At 43.6% G+C, this 20,628-nt stretch overlaps 1 protein-coding gene across 2 annotated transcripts in view; it reads right to left on the bottom strand.

The window, feature by feature from the left end:
* The window catches only part of LOC124039849 (N-chimaerin), a 40,270-nt gene extending 27,020 nt beyond the window's left edge, over positions 1–13,250 (bottom strand). The window contains exons 1-7 of one of the 2 annotated variants that reach the window (XM_046356311.1): positions 13,146–13,250; positions 12,744–12,818; positions 11,127–11,165; positions 10,982–11,037; positions 4,007–4,038; positions 3,800–3,913; positions 1,542–1,830 (exon numbers count right to left, since the gene is read on the bottom strand). In XM_046356311.1, the coding sequence (XP_046212267.1) occupies positions 1,542–1,830; positions 3,800–3,913; positions 4,007–4,038; positions 10,982–11,037; positions 11,127–11,165; positions 12,744–12,762 (549 nt within the window). In that variant the 5' untranslated portion in view covers positions 12,763–12,818; positions 13,146–13,250. Of the gene's footprint in view, positions 1–1,541; positions 1,831–3,799; positions 3,914–4,006; positions 4,039–10,981; positions 11,038–11,126; positions 11,166–12,743; positions 12,819–12,970; positions 13,028–13,145 lie in introns of those variants that run through there. The other variant, XM_046356312.1, reaches the window with a different exon arrangement.
* Positions 13,251–20,628: the final 7,378 nt, after the last annotated feature.

Raw genomic sequence — 20,628 nt, 5'->3', positions numbered from 1 at the left:
ATTGGTTGTCCTTCTAGAAGGTTCTCCCACCTCCACAGAAGAACTCTGGAGCTCTGTCGGAGTGACCATCGGGTCCTTGGTCACCTGACCAAGGCCCTTCTCCCCAATTGCTCAGTTTGGCCAGGTCTAGGAAGAGTCTTTTGGCGGTTCTAAACTTCCATTTAAGAATGAGGCCACTGTGTTCTTGGGGACCTTCAAATTATGCAGAATATTTTTTGTACACTTCCCCAGATCTGTGCCTCGACACAATCCTTTCTCGGCGCTCTAAGGACAATTCATTTGACCTCATGGCTTGGTTTTTTCTCTGACATGCACGGTCAACTGTGCGACCTTATATAGACAGCTGTGTGTCTTTCCAAATCATGTCCAATCAATTGAATTTACCACAGGTGTACTCCAATCAAGTTGTAGAAACATCAAGGATGCTTAATGGAAAAAGGATGCACCGGAGCTCAATTTCGAGTCTCATAGCAAAGGATCTGAATAAGGCACATGACAGCCCACTTAGAGTTTGCCAAAAGGCACCTAGAGGACTCTCAGACCATGAGAAACAAGATTATCTGGTTTGATGAAACCAAGTTTGAAATATTTGGCCTGAATGCCAAATCTGGAGGAAACCTGGCACCATCCCTACGGTGAATGATGGTGGTGGCAGCATCACGCTGTGAGGATAATTGTCAGCGGCAGGGACTGGGAGATTAGTCAGGATCGAGGGAAAGATTAATGGAGCAAAGTACAGATAGATCCTTGACAAAAACCTGCTCCAGAGCCCTCAGGACCTCAGACTGGGGCGAAGATTCACCTATCAAGACAACAACCCTAAGCACACAGCCAAGAAAATGCAGGAGTGGCTTCGGGACAAGTCTCTGAATGTCCGTGAGTGGCCCAGCCAGAGACTGGACGTGAACCCAATCAAACATCTCTGGAGAGACATGAAAATAACTCCGTAGCGTCACTCCCCATCCAAGCTGACAGATCTTGAGAGGATCTGTATGGGAGAATGGGAGAGGTTCCCCAAATACAGGTGTGCTAAACTTGAAGCATCATACCCAAGAAGACTTGAGGCTGTAATTGCTGCCAAAACGTGCTTCAATAAAGTACTGAGTAAAGGGCCTGAAAACTTATAAGACTGAAATATACTATTTTCATATTTTTTATACATTTGTTTTTTCTTCATCAAAATGGGGTATTGTGTGTAGATTGATGAGGGAAAAAAAACGATTTAATACGTTTTTGAATAAGGCTGTCACATAACAAAATTAGGAAAAAGTCAAGGTGTATGAATACTTTCAGAATGCACTGTATACACACAACCACACACCAGCAAATGTTGTGTCTACTTTTTTTCGGTAAGCAACAAGAGCAGTGCTACCAACTTTCTGCACTTTAGAATAGTAGATCTGGGCATTACTTGACATGGAACATTTTTTACTTCTGCCTGGTTTTCACATTGGATGCATTTCAGCATCTGCTCCATTTGTTCCCTTTTCTAGTACAGTAAAAGACTGACATTTTCAGGACAGTGTGAGATTGTTCCTTACCCCTTTCTCCTCGTCAACCCGCTCTCCCTGTGGAGCAGGCCCATCGGGAACCTCCTTGCACACGGGCAAGTGTTTCTTCAGCGTGGGCTCCTTGTTGAGTGTTGTGTAGCCAATGTGCTCATAGATTGGGTTAATGGTCATCTTAGCGATGTACTCTGCTGCCTTGGTCTCGATGTAGAGTGTGATCAGCCCATCTGTCACAAGGTCGTGGATGGACTCAAAGCGCTTCTCCCCGACAAAGTGTTTCCCATCATGGTAGAGGCGGAAGTTCTTGGTTTGATTTCCAAAGCTGGATCCAGGATAGAAGGGGGGAAGAGAAGACAAAAAAAAGAAAACATCTGTGACAATCAGTTTCCATGGGTAGGAGAGCGTTTTTACACCCTGTCTTAGCCGGGGAGAATAATGAGGCCGTACAGCTGGGTGGAAAAAGGAAAATCTTTGGATGATTATTACACACACACACACACACACACACACACACACACACACACACACACACACACATCTGAGAAGGGCGGACCCTAAAGGAATAAAATCCCTTTGCCTGCCTCCGTTTCCTCATACCCTAGATCAGTGGAAAACAAAATGAAATAATTTTTACAAAAGCTCTAAGAGGTTTTTATATCCATTAATGACAGCTAGATCAAATAATTTCTTCCCTGAATTTAGTGGTTATAAATAATGGAGACCTTTTATTAGAGCTGGTCAATACAGCAAGTGTATAGCGAATGCAAAAAAAATACAAATAATAATAATATAAGTACATCCTCATCTCACAGGAAAAAGGCCTCATGCTGCAAAAGAGCCAAACAACAAATCAGTAAATCCCATCACTGTGCACAACATGAGCCAGAACAATGCAAGGAATTCTTCATCATTGGGTAGATGCCAGAGACCAATATTTCAATCTCATCTGTCAATGGGAAATAAGGGGAGATGCTTCAAAGAACTCAGGGGACTAAACGAACTAGCTCAGGATCCTTACCAGACCCAAAGTTCATTACCTAACCCAAAATACAACCTTCCCAAATTCAGAACCAAGGCAGCCCATAGTGGGGCGCCATTTTCCACCCACCCTTACACAGGAGGTGATTTTATATATATATATATGGAAATCAACTATAGCAGAGAATCAGCAAGGGTGAGGCACTTAAGCAGAGAGAAAAGAACGCCTTCTACTTCTTCTATCAGATATCCAGGAGGAAGTAATGCAGTTTATTTGCATTTCAAAACCTCATTGCTTGAGAATTTCAAACGCTGCCCTAGTATATAAAAATACTCAGAGCCCAAAACACTCATTACCTCTGCTTTAGCGTGACCAAAGGAGATATGGGATGGAAAGTGTTTGAGGGAAGCCTCAGACAGATAAATAAATAAAGCCCCAGTTATAATGTGGACGTTGCTTCCAGAGGCCGTTTGGAACTCAGTAGTGAGTGTTGCAACCGAGGACAGACGATTTTTAAGCACTACGTGCTTTAGCACTGGCCGGTCACGGCCGTTCACTACCACTTCGCAGCTGAGCCGTTGTTGCTCCTAGACGTTTCCACTTCACAATAACAGCACTTAAGAGTTTACTGGGGCAAGTTTAGCAAGGCAGAAACTTGACTAACTGACTCGTTGGAAAGGTTGCATCCTATGACGGTGCCACGTTAAAAGTGACTGAGCTCTTCAATAAGGCCATTCTACTGCCAATGTTTGTCAATGTGTCCAATTGTATACACCTGTCAGCAACAGGTGTGGATGAAATAGCTGAATCCACTCATTTGATGGGGTGTCCACATACCTTTGTATATATAGCGTACCTAAAGGGTTCCTAAAAGTCCAAATCAAATAGCGAAATGATTCATGTTATGATGATCTTAAAGCAATTCCATATGTTAGCTTAGTAGAACCCCCGCCCTACCAAATTACTTAGACTTGAGGTTAAATAACAAAGCTGTAAAAATGTGTTAATCATTTTAAAAACTACCTCCTGTGTGGCGCAGCAGTCTAAGGCACTGCATCACAGTGCTTGAGGCATTTACTACAGACCCGGATTCAAGGCTCTCTCACAGGTAGCCGTGACACCCATGATGCGTCACAAAATTGGCCCTGCGTCTTTCGGATTAAGGGAGGGTTTGGCCGGCCAAAACCTCCCTTAAAATTGGGGAGCAAAAAAAGGGTGAAACTGGTGAAAGTTTAAAAACTAACCAAAAACAAGTCATGAATCACACTTTTTTGGAAAGTTAATCTGTAGAAAGGGTGTGCGTGTGCCTAACCGTAGGGCCAGTGTGTAGGTCCCAGGCTGCCTCTGGCTCTCCCTGATGAGGTAACTGCCCTCTGCCACACTCAGCAGCTGGTCAGCCTCCTCTCTGGAGACCATCCCATGGTACCTGGGGAGAAGACAGAACATTGGAAATACTGATACTGACTGGATAAACAGCTAGTTTTGTATATAAATTCCAAATGGAAATAAGCCAACTTACTCTCTCCCATAGTATTTGGGCCGGTTATCCACCTGAAAGCAAATAAATATTCCATTGTTAAGTAAAAAATAGACAGACAGGCACTATTTAACATCATGGAGGATAAAGTAAAGAATTATCCACCGTATGCTGTGCGACTTGACTACTGTGAAGACGTATAGCAAACTTTAACAGGATCTAATGCCCACTAGCCCATCTAGTGTTTCAGAGGAAGCTCCCACTCCTACGTTGTCGTGGCTATGTGCTTAGGGTAGTTATTCTGTTGGAAGGAGAACATTGGCCCCAGTCTGTGGTGCAGAGTGCTCTGGAACAGGTTATCAAGGATATATCTGTACTTTGCTCTGTTCATCTTTCCCCTCGATCCTGACTAGTCTCTCAGTCCATGCCACTGAAAAACATACCCACAGCATGATGCTGCCACCACCATAGCACACCGTAGGGATGGCGCCAGATTTTCGCCAGACGTGATGCTTGGCATTCAGGCCAAAGAGTTCAATCTTGATTTCATCAGACCAGAAAATCTTGTTTCTCATGGTCAGAGTCTTTAGTGTGCCTTTTACAGAAGGGTATCCTAATGGTTAGAGCATTGGACTAGTAACCAAAAAATTGTAAATTCTAATCCCCGAGCTGACAAGGTACAAATCTGTCATTCTGCCCCTGAACAAGGCAGTTACCAAATGTTTCTAGGCCGTCATTGAAAATAAGAATTAGTTCTTAACTGACTTTAAATAAAGGTAAAATAAATCAAATAAAGAAACCTGAGGAGTGGCTTCTGTCTGGTCACAACTTGGATGGAAAATTACTGAGGATAATAGTGGACAATATAACCACATTTTCAATTTAAGCCTACTAGAAAGTGTTTGCCCCCAGGCCTGGCAGCAAGCAAAAGTCATTAATGCTACCTAAGAATAGTAAAGCCCCCGTTTACTGGCTCAAATAGCTGACCAATCTGCCTGTTACCAAACCTTGGTAACTTTTGGAAAAAATTGTGTTTGACCAGATACAATGCTATTTTACAGTACACAAATTGACAAACTTTCTGCATGCTTATAGGGCAGGACATTCAACAAGCACAGCACTTACACAAATGACTGGCTGAGGTGAAATTGCTGATAAAAGATTGTGGGGGCTGTCTTGTTAGACTTCCGTGCAGCTTTTGACATTATCGATCATAGTTCGCGGCTGGAAAAGCTTGTGTGTTATGGCTTTACACCCCCCCCCCCCCCCCTGCTATATTGTGGATAAAGAGTTACCTGTCTAACAGAACACAGAGGGTGTTCTATAAATGGAAGCCTCTCCAACATAATCCAAGTAGAATAGGGAATTCCCCAGGGCAGCTGTCTAGACTCATTACTTTTTCAATCTTTACTAATGACATGCCACTGGCTTTGAGTAAAGCCAGTGTGTCTATGCATGCGGATAACTCAACATTATACATGACTACTACAGCGACTGAAATTACTGCAACAATTAACAAAGAGATGCAGTTAGTTTCAGAGTGAATGGCAAGGAATAAATTAGTCCTAAATATTTCTCAAACTAAAAGCATTACATTTGGGACAACTCATTCACTAAACCCTAAACTTCAACTTAATATTGTAATAAATAATTTGGAAATTGAGCAAGTTGAGATGACTAAATTGCTTGGAGTAACCCTGGATTGTATATGGTCATGGTCAAAACATATTGATACAACAGTAGCTTTGATGGGGAGAAGTCTGTCCATAATAAAGCAAAGCTCTACCTGCTTAACAGCACTATAAATAAGGCAGGTCCTACAGACCCTCGTTGTGTCGCACCTGGACTACTGTTCAGTCGTGTGATCAGGTGCCACAAAAAGGGTCTTGGGAAAATTGCAATTGGCTCAGAACAGGGCAGCACAGCTGGCCCTTGGATGTACACAGAGAGCTAATATTATTAAAATGCATGTCAATCTCTCTTGGCTAAAAGTGGAGGAGAGATTAACTGTATCTCTACTTGTATTTATGAACGGTATTGACATGTTGAATGCACAGAGCTGTCTGTTGCAACTACTGGCGCACAGAGCTGTCTGTTTGAACTACTGGCGTACATTCATGCATACCCCACAAGAGGTCTCTTCACAGTCCCCAAGTCCAGAAAAATCTATGGCAGGCGCAAAGTACTACATAGAGCCATGACTACATGTAACTCTACTGAACATCAAGTAAATCATGAAAGCAGTGAACAGCGGGGACTGTGAAGCAACACAAACGCATGCATACACACACGATAACATACGCACTCTGCGCACAGATTTTGTGTGGTAGAGGTGGAGTAGGGGCCTGATGGTGCACAGTGTGGTGAAATGTGTGAATGTATTGTAATGTTTTAAAAATTGTAAGGCCCTTCTCCCCGATTGCTCAGTTTGGCCGGGCCGCCAGCTCGAGGAAGAGTCTTGGTTGTTCCAAAGTGCTTCCATTTAAGAATTATGGAGGCCACTGTGTTCTTGGGAATGTTTAATGCTGCAGACATTTGTTGGGTACCCTTCCCCAGAAGTGGTAGACACAATCCTGTTTCGGAGCGCTACAGACAATTCCCTCGACCTCATGGTTTGATTTTTGCTCTGACATGCACTGTCAACTGTGGGACCTTATATTAGACAGGAGTGTGCAGTTCCAAATGATGTCCAATCAATTGAATTTACCACAGGTAGACTCCAATCAAGTTTTAGAAACATCTCAAGGGTGAGCAATGGAAACAGGATGCACCTGAGCTCACTTTTAGTTGAAGGTTATGAAGGTTAAAAAGCAGACAGAGGAAGGCATCATCACCAGGGAATAGCCTAAAGATTTTTGGACTAAGCATAAAATGGCAACCCCTAAAATCAACACTCTCTCAACTTTATATTCTAAAGCTACTGTTCAGACTGAATTATTTATAATTAACCCCCACTCCAAACCCAGTAAACTGGCTTCTGAGATACAATTCATGCAAATGGGCTCCCCATCTCCTCAGAATGTCAATAGAGGGTCATGGCACAATTGTGTCACTGAGAGAATGGCCTGTGTGACTGAGCCCCTTCAATTCCAAATAATACACATGCAATTCAATTATTTAGAAATCATCCCATCTGGGCTTCTTTATCTAATAATAGTAAAGGCCAAAGTGTTCAAGACAAATATGGCTGAGAACAACGGTGTGTGTTAGTGTCTGCGGGATACTGTTTGTGTCAGTGTAGAAGGAACTAAAAACCAATTTATGCATACATAGGCCAAATTGATCTCTTTAGCATCGCTGTGCGCCTTTCAAATTTTGTAACAATGCAGAGGGCACCATATAGCTCCCCATTGACATGAATGTTTGACGGTAGCTTGGGGCAGGAGGTCCTGTATAAACACAAACTCACTACCTTCACAACAGCTATGCTCGACAGCTCTGTGCTGCTCTGCAAAGGGCAAGAAATAAGAATGCCCTGACTTCTGCAGTCCCGCCTTATCTCAGCTCGCTGGTCACCATTGCAGCACCCACCATTTTCTCTGGTCACCCCCAGGGCCAATTCCTCCTTTGGCCGCCTCTCCTTCCAGTTCTCTGCTGCCAATGACTGGAACGACCTACAAAAATCTCTGAAACTGGAAGCACTCATCTCCCTCACCAGCTGTCTGAGCAGCTCACAGATCACTGCACATAGCCCAACTGTATGGGGAGGAGGTAACTGTTATTTATTTAGCTCCCTTGCACCCCAGTATTTCTACTTTGCACATTCACCTACTGCAAATCTACAATTCCAGTGTTTTTAATTTGGCGTAGGCACTATGGTGATCTGCTTAAAACATGTTGGTATTACTCGGACAGGGAGAGATTGAAAATGTCAGCGAAGACACTTGCAGGTTGGTCAGCGCATGGTCGCAGTACACGTCTTGGTTATCCGTCTGGCCCTGGGGCCTTGTGAATGTTGACCTGTTTAACAGGTCTTACTCACATAGGCTGAAGAGAGCGTGATTACACCGTCTCTTGGAACAGCTGGTGCTCCCATGCATGTTTCAGTGTTATTTGCCTCGAAACGAGCATAGAAGTAGATTAGCTCATCTGGTAGGCTCGTGTCACTGGGCAGCTCGTGGCTGTGCTTCCCTTTGTAGTCTGTAATGGTTTGCAAGCCCTGCCACATCCGACGAGAGTCAGAGCAGGTGTAGTACAACTCGATATTTGTCCTGTATTGACGCTTTACCAGTTTGATGGTTCGTCGGAGGGCATAGCTGGATTTCTTATAAGCTTCCAGGTTGGAGTCCCACTCCTTGAAAGAGGCAGCTCTACCCTTTAGCTCAGTGCAGATGCTGCCTGTAATCCATGGCTTCTGGTTGGGGTACATATGGTCACTGAGATGTCGACGTCATTGATGCACTTACCAATGAAGCCAACGACTGATGTGGTGTACTCCTCAATGCCATTGGAAGAATCCCGGAACATATTCCAGTCTGTGCTAGCAAAACAGTCCTGTAGCTTAGCATCGGCTTCATCTCACCACTTTTTAATTGATCTAGTCACTGGTGCTTCACGCTTTAATTGTTACTTGTAAGCAAGAATCAGATTTGCCAAATGGAGGGCGAGGGAGAGCTTTGCATGCGTCTCTGTGTGTGGAGTAGAGGTGGTCCAGAATTTGTTTTCCTCTGGTTGCACATTTAACATGCTGACAGAAATTTGGTAAACACGGATTTCAGTTTCCCTGCATTGAAGTCCCAGGCTACTAGTAGTGCCGACTCTGGGTGTGCGTTTGCTTATGGCGGAATACTGCTCATTCAAAGCTGTCTTAGTGCCAGCCTCTGACTGTGATGGCATGTAAAACAGATACGAAATATACAGAAACTCTCTAGGTAGGTAGTGTGGTCTACAGCTTATCATGAGATACTACACCTCAGGCGAGCAATAGCTCGAAACTTCCTTAGATATCGTGCACCAGCTGTTATTTACATAGTCCGCTGCCCCTCGTCTTACTAGACGGCACTGTTCTATCCTGCTGATACAGCGTATAACCAGCCAGCTAGCTGTATGTTAAGTGTCGTCGTTCAGCCACGACTCCGTGAAGCATAAGTAAGTTTTAAATGTCCCATTAGTAGTTTAATCTTACGCGTAGGTCATTGATTTTATTCCCCAAAGATTGCACGTTTGCAAGTGGTTTATTCGATCGCCTACGAATTCTCAGAAGGCAGCCTGCCCTTCAGCCCCTTTTTCTCCGCAAATCATGGGGATCAGGGCCTCCCGAGAAAGCAGTATATCCTTCGCATCGAGCTCGTCAGACTTGTGAAAGGGAAAAAGGGATTCTGCTAGTCCGCGGTGAGTATTCGCAGTCCTGATGTCTAGAAGTTATTTTCGGTCATAAGAGACGGTAGTGGCAACATTATGTACAAAATAAGTTTTAAAAATTAGTTACAAACAAGGCAAATAAACAAACAAAAAAACACAATCGGTTGGGGACATGTAAAACGTCTGCCTTCGTCTCCCGCGCCATTTCTGTTCTCGGTACACTATTTCTATGCTTCATGTTTTTAAGTTGAGTTTTTGTGTCTTTCACACCATCTTCAAAACAATATTTTTGGTTATGGCAAATACTGTATTTCACAGCGGTTTAGATGTACAATGGCCGCTTGTTTTGTCATACAAATTGAAAATAGGAGAAGTATTCGAATTTTAGCAACCAGGAAATGGTGGAGCGATTTCTGCATATTGCACCTTTAAAATACCATTATAGACAGTATTGTAAAAATCTATACTGGTATGTGAATCCATACAGATATAACTTTAAATACGCCAAGCCCTTAATCTCCTCCTAGAACATTTGAGCATCTGCCACAATTACATACGATTTAGTTCTGCGATTCTGAAACTTCCTAAATATGAGCTATAACTGTAAGTCACTCTGGATAAGAGTCTGCTAAATGACAAACATAAAAACACTCAAACAGTTTATTAGGTACACCACCCAGGTCATGAAAATGGATCGCTCCTACAGACAGTGAGTCACATGGCTGTGGCTTGCTATATAAAGTAGGCAGACAAGCATCCAGTTACTGTTTGATTGAACATTAGAATGGGCAAAACTAGTGACCTAAGCAACTTTGAGCGTGGTATGATCTTCGCTGCCGGCCAAACTGCCACCCTCCCAAGTTTTTCAAGCATGACAATGTCTATCTCGGACCTCCATAATCAACTGGCGGACTGTGGACCGGATCCATAACGGGGTCAATACGTACCGGGCTTACCTTACACCCAAAAGGTGTGGAAGAACCCATAGAATTACAGAAAATTTGCTTTAAAAAACAGCAACAACAAAAAATCTCTGCCCCATGCAAAATGTGTTGAATTGCACGAAATTAGGTTAAAATTGCAACATTTTACCCTCCTCAACAAGAGGGGTGTGAACAGTGTTCCAATCCTATCAGCTAAAAATAAGAGAAGCAGCTCGTGGGCACCCGATCACCAACACTGGATAATTGAGGAGTAAAAAAAATTGCCTAGAACATGACAGCATGTTCAGTTTATTTGAGTAGCCAGCGCACTCCACAGACCTCAACCCAATAGAGCATCTTTGGGATGAGATGAAACGGGTTGTTCGCTGCATGAATGTAATAATAATAATAATAATAATATATGCCATTTAGCAGACGCTTTTATCCAAAGCGACTTACAGTCATGTGTGCATACATTCTACGTATGGGTGGTCCCGGGGATCGAAACCACTACCCTGGCGTTACAAGCGCCATGCTCTACCAAATGTACTGGCATCCATAAATTAGCCGCGTCATTGTATAAACCGCGAGGTTCAAAGTGTGGGAATAAAGTAGCGGCTTATAGTCCGGAAATTACGGTATATTGTCACAGTTCATCAAGTGGTGCAGTAAATTGTTTTCAGTTCATATAAAATTGTCATATTGGAAGCATTTTTTTAGTAATATTATATTAAGGTTGAGAATCTATTACGAATAGCTGAAATTTGTCTCTATTCTCTATCTGTTTGCTTACCTCACAGGTGCAGGTCAATCGCCGTGGATGTGGTGCCTCCTGCTGGAGCTGATACACTGGTGTAAAAACAGAACACAGTCAGTAAAACATCATGATTACAGTGCTCCCTACAATATTTTAATCATTAGAATACATTTACACTCACGGTAAGATTTCCACACTGGTGGTCTGTATTCATCATGGTCTGAGGAAGGAAGAACATAATATATATATATATAATTATTCTTTTTTTGTTAAATCAACATTGACAGACTCACAAAAATCTTTGTTTCCTTATTTACAGTGCCTCCAGGTGGCCATTGTATCACACTGCACTTAAACTGTGCTGATTAAGCCACCCTGACAAATTTGATTTGCTACATCGACAGCAAGTGAACAGATTCAGTAACACAGACATCATATTTTTTACAAAAAATGTTATTACACTTAGCGGGCCTTCAGCACATCTGAATTGCCTTTGAGAATAATATAGGTTACTCATTTTAGGCTACACGCAAGATTCTTTGAGACTAGCCTAATCAACAATACCAAACTAATGCAGTGGATTTTATGCACATTCACAATAAATCTAGCATTAATATTAGCTTACACTTATTGTACAAGAGAAGTAAGAGCATGCATAACATTAAAACATTTATACATCATGGTGCCAAACCAAACTGTTTTATGGGGGCATGGAATTGACTTTTCATATTACACTTTTTTTAGCGCACCTCATCTTGCTAAAAAGGAGGTGCAGCTGGCCCCAAGACGCAGTATCTTGCCTCCACACATCCATCCATGTTGGTGGTGGACTGGCAATAATGCACCATTTTGTTGTCATTTAACTCATAGAGCAGAGTTCAAGAGACAGTTATGCTCTCCTTTAATGCCTCAGCCACATAGCAGTGTAGGAAGCATAAACACAAAAAAGAGGCAGAACACAAAACTCTTCTAACACGTCTGGCATTGTTGATATGGTCACTCTGTCTCCACTCATAGCAACACATCCTTACAAAACATGACCACTGTTCTATACTAAACCGTACCACTACCGTAGCACATGCAGTTTGGGTAAATACCATTGCCTAGGATACCTTCAGAAGATAGCTACTACTTACTACTGCCAAAGATTTGAATTAGGCTACTTCAAGGATGTTCTGACCTTCAAAAAACGAATGCACTACAGACTGCTGCAGACTGTGCTTTTAACCACAACCCACATCCTGAAAGGACTATGGCATGCGTGTTCCAACAGAATACACTGGATCTGTCGGAAGCACAGAGCTTCCCGTTTCCCCCACAGCCTGGATGTCAGCTCTATCTTAAACTTGAAATGCAATACATTTCCTGTCCCCTAACTTATTTATGCATTTTCTCTCTTTCCCAGTTCGGACCAAAAGTGACAGACATGTCGATGCCTACCCCTGTATAGCATCCCCCTATCATTGTTGCTAAATTGCCAATATTTTTTGTTTGATGCAACAACAACAACACGGCTATAGCCTGTAGTCTACTATTCCAGCTCTTGAAAAGGGTCCTTTGCCAATCATCACAGACAAGCTGACAAAGTGTGTCATTCAACACCTTGTGATGCCCTCTGGTGATCAAGAGGTTTTGACATGACCTAAAAGGCTGTAACGCTAATAATGACTAGACTAAACTGTTAGTTAGCTAGCCAACATCTGTCACATGCATTACTTGGAATATGACGTTAGAGCTGGTATTGGAACTAGAAATGTATCAAACTGACAGAAGCGAACAGTTTGTTAGCTTAACTTACCAAAGACATTTAGAGCCATTCTTGGTGCTTTAACTGATGCCCAATAGTTGACAATTTCCACCGCAGTTTAGAAAGCTGATAATGGGAATACAGTGAATACATATTAATTTGCGAGAAAACATATAGCAACAAGAAAATGTTAAACTGTATAAACAGTTTCTACTACAATAACAGAGCCAGTCCAGGCTAGCTAGCGTTAACTACTTAACGTTAACGCGTATGCTCACACTGTGAGTCACCGCTACGCTCGAGCCGCCGACTTCATGGCAAAAATAAACAAATACAAAGATCGCGAACAGGCGTAGATGCAAACATTAATGTATCTGCATTGGGGATAAAGCCAATATGTACTCTATCCGATGCATATAGACAATATAGTTGAGCCCAACACATTGTACTTACACCACATCACCGTATCCATCTATAACGAAGTCGCCATCTTGTGATATCACGTGACCATCGCACTCAATTGTAGGCCAGAGTGTTACCATGGTTACCATGTGACGCTGCTCAGAATATAGGATGGGGCAGGGTTAGTTCTATCTGGGATCCTTAGGATGTCCCTACCCATTTTAAATTTCAACTTCAACGGAGTAACGTCAGAGTTGGGAAGTCCCAAGGATCCCAGAAAGCATGGACCATCAGCAGCAATCCAGTTAATTTCACCATGTGAGAAGGAGAGGATCCATAAGCCTAATGCGTGCAATGTTGCCTAGTACAGGCAATGTTTGAGCTATCGAATCATAGATCCTGCAATGCGGAGTCAAGAGCACTACTTCCTGTGCCACCGGTCATACACACGTAAACATTGATTTTGTGTTGTAGATATGTGGTAGAGTAGAGGGCTGAGGTGCACACACTTAAAATGTCGTGAAATCTGTTGTGTGCATTGTAATGTTTAAAAAAAGTGGTATAACTGCCTTCATTTTGCTGGACCCCAGGAAGATTAACAGAAATGCAAAATACCTATGGAAGGTGTGTGCTACCAACTCGATCTTGTAGGATCATGAGCAGGATAGCCAGATAAAGCCCAGGCCTTGTACCATAATACCATAATAGCAGTCGTTTTATTACACATGTAGGCTGTAGTTGGCAGCTAAGAACTGAAATACATACAAAGCATATAAGTAATTAAACAAAAACAGTAAAAATCAGGATGGGAGCCGAAGCAGCTAGTTTGGGCTGAGCGGTTGAGCGGTTGAAGAATAATGTTCATAGCCAGGTGGGGGGGAATTGATCAGACAGGTCCAAAGCCATTTATCAGCACAGCTCACCGTCCACTCACATACAGCCAGTTGCATTAATCCCCCCTTCCCTGTCTTCCCTTACAGCATCCTCCTTTGTGCCAAGCCAAAGCTAACAGGTATGCTCCAACAAAGGCTATCCCAGTACTACAAAGCAATGCAAGCGATAATGCGGGTGTAACAGTTGTTAAAGTACTATGTGAATTTCACCAGGTTCGTATATTAATATGTTGTGTTGATTTGTTATGCATGCCTGCATCCTGGGAGAAGGGGAGTGTGTACTTACGTTTTGCCCTGCTTGCTCAAATCATTTTGATGCACTGAGAGAGGTAGGCACGCTTTTTCTGTCTTCAGAAAAGTTTGATTATTTTAAGTACAAAGTTGTTACGGAGTCTAGTTGATAGGTAATCGACTAGCCGGACTGTTCCCCGGGACTCCAGTTGTTGCCATTCATACAATGCACAAACAAGGCTATTGAACCTGACATTGGTGTCTGTCGTTATTCCTTTATGTAACATATCATACTGAAACATGGTATCAGAAGTGGCTCGGAAAACACACGTTTGTTATTTTTGTAGCTAAGTACAGTATAGGCGCAGTTACGTTCCATATGCGAACACACGCCGTTTCCTACTCACAACACTGATCAACTCGTTGTTAGCTGCCTAGCTAGCATCACTACCTACGTCGATGACTGAAGGCAAAGAAATCTCATATTCCATTGCTATGGCAGCGAACATTCCGCCACCAAATCCCATGGTTCTCACAGGGGACTGGAATACTAATTGGGACAACTTCAGGGATGAATTCGAGGACTATGCGCTGGCGACCGGTCTACATGAGAAACCCAACGAGGTACAAGCGGCAACTCTGAGGAGTTTAATGGGCAGCGAATGCAGGCATATCTACCGGCACAATCTCACCCTCACAACACGTCAACAGTGTGATGCAAAGGCTATATTGGATGCATTGGAGAATTACTTCAAACCCGCCAGAAACGTAATTTATGAGCGGTTCGTTTTCGGAAGCTGTAAACAGGAAGAGGGTGAGTCAGTACACAACTTTTTAACCCGTTTGAGAGAGAAATCCGCCACTTGTGAATACGGGGGATTGAAAGATGAATTGATTCGTGACAAAATAGTGCTGGGAATTGCAAATGAGGATACACGCCGGCGTCTACTGAGAGAGAGAGACTTAACATTAGTAACTGCCATTGAAATGTGCCGCACTGCTGAAGCCACTGACATGAGAATGAGAGCAATGGAAATCGAAATCCCACGCTCCGACGTTGATACCGTTCACGCTGTTGCTAGGCAGACATTCAGACTAAACCAATCGAGGCAGAGCAATTCACCACGAACGGTGAACACAGAGAACCCCGTAGCATGTAAATACTGTGGGAATACACACACGTGGCAAAGAGCACTGCCCTGCCTACGGAAAACCATGCAGAGCTTGTGGAACTAATAATCATTTTGCAAAAGTGTGTCTCAAAAGCAAAAGAAGGGTGAGTGAGGGCAAGATTCACTGTGTTGATGATGTCATTCAATGTTCAGAGCTGAAAAGTGAAAGTGACATTTACATGCATGAATCCATTGGGGCTGTACACTCAAGAGGGAAGAAATGGTTTGTGACACTACGATTACACAACAAGCAACAACAATGTCAACTGGATTCTGGTGCTACATGCAACGTAATGAGCTACAAAGACAAAATCAATCTGGCACCTGACACACATCTATTGCCCAGCGATACTAGACTAAAGCTCTACTCAGGGGAGCTAATGAGCTCTATGGGCACCTTTGAGACCGAATGTGTTATTCGTGGACGCAAACACAAGCTGGAGTTTGAGATTGTAAAAACCAGTCAACATCCTCTCCTCTCAGGCTCTACATGCGAACGCCTGGGACTGATGCAGTTCACTGTACCAAATGACCTGCACATTGTGGATCATGTCCAGCATGAACCACTGTCCAAAGAACAACTACTTAGCAGATATGACGATGTATTCAACATGCCCGTTGAATCTGTGCCTGGGGAGGTACACTTTGAAGTGGATGAGAGCATCACTCCAGTCCAGTGTGCTCCTCGCAATGTGCCCATTGCAATGAAAGTGGCTGTGAAGGCCTAGCTGGACAAGCATGAGGCCGATGGCCACATGACATCTGTGACTGAACCAACTGACTGGATCAGCAATATGGTCATAGTGAAAAAAACAGAGAAGCTGAGGGTCTGCATCGACCCAAAGCATCTGAACCAAGCACTGAAACGATCCCACTACATCATGCCGACACTAGAGGATGTCCTCTATAAGCTTCCCAAGGCCAGGATTTTCACCTTGGTGGATGCCCGAGATGCATTCCTTCAATGCAAGCTGGATGAAGAAAGCAGCCTCATGACTACCTTCTGGACCCCCTGGGGTCGGAAACGCTGGCTCAAGCTCCCGTTTGGTGTCTCGGTGGCGCCTGAGATATACCAACGTAAGCAGCACGAGTTACTGGCTGGGCTCAAGGGCATTGAACCCATCGCAGATGATGTCCTGATCGTAGGCTGTGGTGACACAGACGAAGAAGCAGTACGCGACCACGATGTGAAGCTCCTGGCACTGATGGAGCGCTGCCGATCAGTTAAGCTTCGCCTTGGCCTGAAGAAGCTGCAGTTCAAGGTGAAAGACGTCCACTTCCATGGCCACATTCTCTCGGCAAAAGGCCTGAAGCCGGACCCAGACAAGGTCAGAGCGTTCCTCGACATGCCAAACCCGTCTGATGCAAAAGGAGTACAGCGTCTCATCGGCTTTGCAAACTATCTTGCAAAGTTCATGCCACACCTATCAGCAGTCTGTGAGCCTCTGCGCCGGTTGCTGGACAAAGACACACCATGGCACTGGCTACCCAAGCACGAGGCCGCAGTGCAGGAGATTAAATCTCTGGCTTCATCCATGCCAGTGTTGCGCTACTACGACGTCATGAAGCCTGTCACAATCCAGAGCGACTCCAGCCAAAGGGGACTTGGATGCTGCCTTATGCAGGAAGGCCAGCCCGTTGCGTTTGCCTCGAGAGCGCTCACCCCCACCGAACAAAACTATGCACAAATTGAGAAAGAGTGCCTCAGCATCGTCTTCTCCTGCCAACGATTCCATCACTACTTATATGGGCGAGACCTGGTCATCGCTGAAACTGACCACAAACCACTCATTGCCATATTCAGTAAACCTCTCCTCAACGCGCCCAAGAGGCTTCAAAGCATGCTCCTGACTCTGCAAAACTACAGCCTGAAGGCCATTTACAAGCCAGAACCAGAGATGTACATCAGCGACACACTGAGCAGGGCAACAACACAATGTACAGGCAGAGGCACTGTCTATCAGCGGCAGGCCATCTGTTCGCTACAGCAGGAACAACAAGATGTTCAACAGATCAATCAGGCAGACTACTTAAACGTCACAGATCACCGCCTAGCCCAAATAAGGCAACACACTGACAAGGACGAATGCCTACAGTCACTGAAGTCCATGGCTCTCGCAGGTTGGCCATACCTGAAAGAGGAGACACCTTTCACAGTGAGAGAATACTGGACCTTTCGAGATGAGATCAGCGTGCAAAATGGCATCTTGTTCAGAGGTCAGAAGGTCATTATTCCCAAATCACTACGTCCAGAGATGCTTACCCGCATACACTCCAGTCATGTTGGAGGTGATGCATGCTACTGCCAGGCTCGTGAAACATTATACTGGCCAAACATGCAAGCAGAAATTAAAGACTTTGTCAGCAACTGTACCACATGCAACGAGTACGCTCATGAACAGCAAAAGGAAACCATGATGTCACACGAACTGCCCACGAACAGGCCCACAAGGGCCTGGCAAATCGTCAGCATGGACTTATTCAGCCACAGATAAAAGGACTATCTTCTCATCGTTGATCACTACTCTGACTTTTGGGAAATTGAACTGCTCCCTGACTTGTTGCCAATCACCACCTTCCGGAGACACCTGAAACCCCACCTCTTTAAGGAATACCTAGGATAGGATAAGTATCCCCCCCCTTTAAGATTTAGATGCACTATTGTAAAGTGACTGTTCCACTGGATGTCATAAGGTGAATGCACCAATTTGTAAGTTGCTCTGGATAAGAGCGTCTGCTAAATGACTTAAATGTAAATGTAAAATGAGACGGTCATAAAGCGCTGCAAGGCGCAGTTTGCAAGGCAAGGTCAGCCTGACAAGGTAATCACGGACAATGGCCCACAATTCACTGCACAGTTCAAGCGTTTCGCCTCAGAATGGGAGTTTGACCACGTGACCTCCTCTCCAAGACACCCAAAAGCAAATGGCAAGGCAGAATCAGCTGTCAAGATTGCAAAAAACCTGTTAAGCAGGGCCTTGAGCGACAGCAACGACCCATGGAAAGCGATCTTACAGTGGAGGAACACACCCATCGAATACATGGACAGCAGCTCAGCACAACGCCTTCTGTCCAGACGTCTGAAGACTACCATCCCCGTAGCTAACAAGCTACTTGAGCCCTGCGTCATGGTTTGCGTCACGGACAAACTGCGTCACAGAAAGCAGCTCGCTAAGTGCTTCTACGACCCGACTGCTCGGGACCTACCAGACATGGAGGTGGGTGAAACAATAAGGATGAAACCGCTGCCGGGAGACCACACAGGACTTTGGAGGCTAGGCACATGCCTGCAGAGAGTTGCACCACGTTCTTACCTGGTGGATGTTGGTGGCTCCCTCTATCGTCGCAATCGGGTGGATCTGCGCGTAGCAGAGCAGACAAACCAGAACACGCCATACACTCACCTAGATGAGCTGGATCACAGTCCAGGCCTAAGGGTAAGGGGTGCAGAATTGAGACATGGGCCAACTGAAGGTGAGGCTTCTACCCCACCAAGCTCTCCAGCTCGTGCCCCTAATCCTACCCCTGTCAGAGCCAATACTTACTCACGGGTGGGTCGGCTGTGCAAGCCACCGGACAGGCTTACTCTGTAAGCAAGGGACTGTTAACTTGCCCTCGGTTAATTAAAATCTATATTTGTTCTTAAATAATTAAATTGAAATTAAAAAAGGAAGATGACAACTGAAGTAAAAAAGAAAATGTAATGCTTTTTCTATTGTTATGACTTGCCCTCTATTGTTAAGAATTTAATGTTATGCCTTTATGTTTGCACTTTCTATTGAAAAGGATGATGTTACGGAGTCTAGTTGATAGGTAATCGACTAGCTGGACTGTTCCCCGGGACTCCAGTTGTTGCCATTCGTACAATGCACAAACAAGGCTATTGAACCTGACATTGGTGTCTGTCGTTATTCCTTTATGTAAAATATCATACTGAAACAAAAGTCATACACACAGTGTTTTGTTCATGAAGAATGATGTATATTTAGAGGTTACTTATACGTGGATGGTATTGTTAAGATGAACATGTAATTGTACTTTTTAGGATGATATCAACATTCTGAATTCAACATGTGGTTAATAGCTAGCTACGGTATTAGCAGGCTATTGTATGTGTGAATGATGGCTAGCTCCTCGAATGATCCCAGTCCCTCCTATTGTGCATATGTTGTAGAAAGAGGCGACGATTCTCAGAACATACGTGCTCTACAAATGTTTTATTTCCTTTTGGATGCAGATGCAGGATGCAGAGAGTGAGTTCTGTTTGATTAAAACTACCTGATCTCCAAAGTCCACGTTTATAGTCTCAATCAACCACACACAACGCAGAGTTACAGAGGTGCAGTATAGCACCGTCTACACGGGGTCAATTCAAAAGCCCAGGCACTTGTGTCACAGGGAGTAAGCCTTAGTGCTCATGTCTCTGCACAGGATTTAACCGCTGTGAGAAATTTACTTACCGCTATTAACATAGCGCTCAAGAAGTTTATAATCTCAAAATGCAAGTTTGTGATCTACCTCACTACAAAGAGATTGGAAGTGTCTATTCATATGCAATCCAACAGTTGAACTAAATCTCATCTCATCTCAAATCTAAAATATTTTCCAAGATCGAGAGGAATGTATGGCGTCGGAATAAATGTTCCCCTAGATAAAGATCTCAGATCAACTTCCCCAATCCTAATGCAAAATTGACCCAAGATCAGCATCTCTGGGCAACTTTAACATACATCAAATGGAAGTTCCAAAAGCCCCAAAAATAAATGTAAAGCAGAAACATGATGACCATTTATCTTCATGGAACCGCAATAGAGGAAATTGTATTACACCGGTGAAAGTTGATTTATTGCAATTAAGAAACACATGATAACCAAAAGTAGTGTAATTTACTTAAACTCACTTGATTGCAACCAACCTGCAGTTAACATAACTATATGCTTTGTTTTGAGCTCAAGGGCACACACTATAGAGAAATACATCTTAATCCAAAATCTGGTGTTCCTTTGAAAGTGTTTTGCAAGGAAATAAACAAAATAACTCACATTTTAAATAGTGAAATACATGCAATTTTAATTATTTCATCTTTACAATACATGCCTTCTGTTTTGTCATCCTTCAACAAAAACTTGGAAAATGTACAATTTCATGACCAACACGGAACAATTTTGGTTGCTCGAGTAAAATAGGTCGTCACAGCTGTAGTTTCAAAATCATGATCACCATCTGCAGAAGACATAT

This window comes from Oncorhynchus gorbuscha, linkage group LG07 (genome assembly GCF_021184085.1).
Source record: "Oncorhynchus gorbuscha isolate QuinsamMale2020 ecotype Even-year linkage group LG07, OgorEven_v1.0, whole genome shotgun sequence".
Lineage (NCBI taxonomy): Eukaryota > Metazoa > Chordata > Actinopteri > Salmoniformes > Salmonidae > Oncorhynchus > Oncorhynchus gorbuscha.
This window is presented reverse-complemented; position numbering and strand designations above follow the sequence as displayed.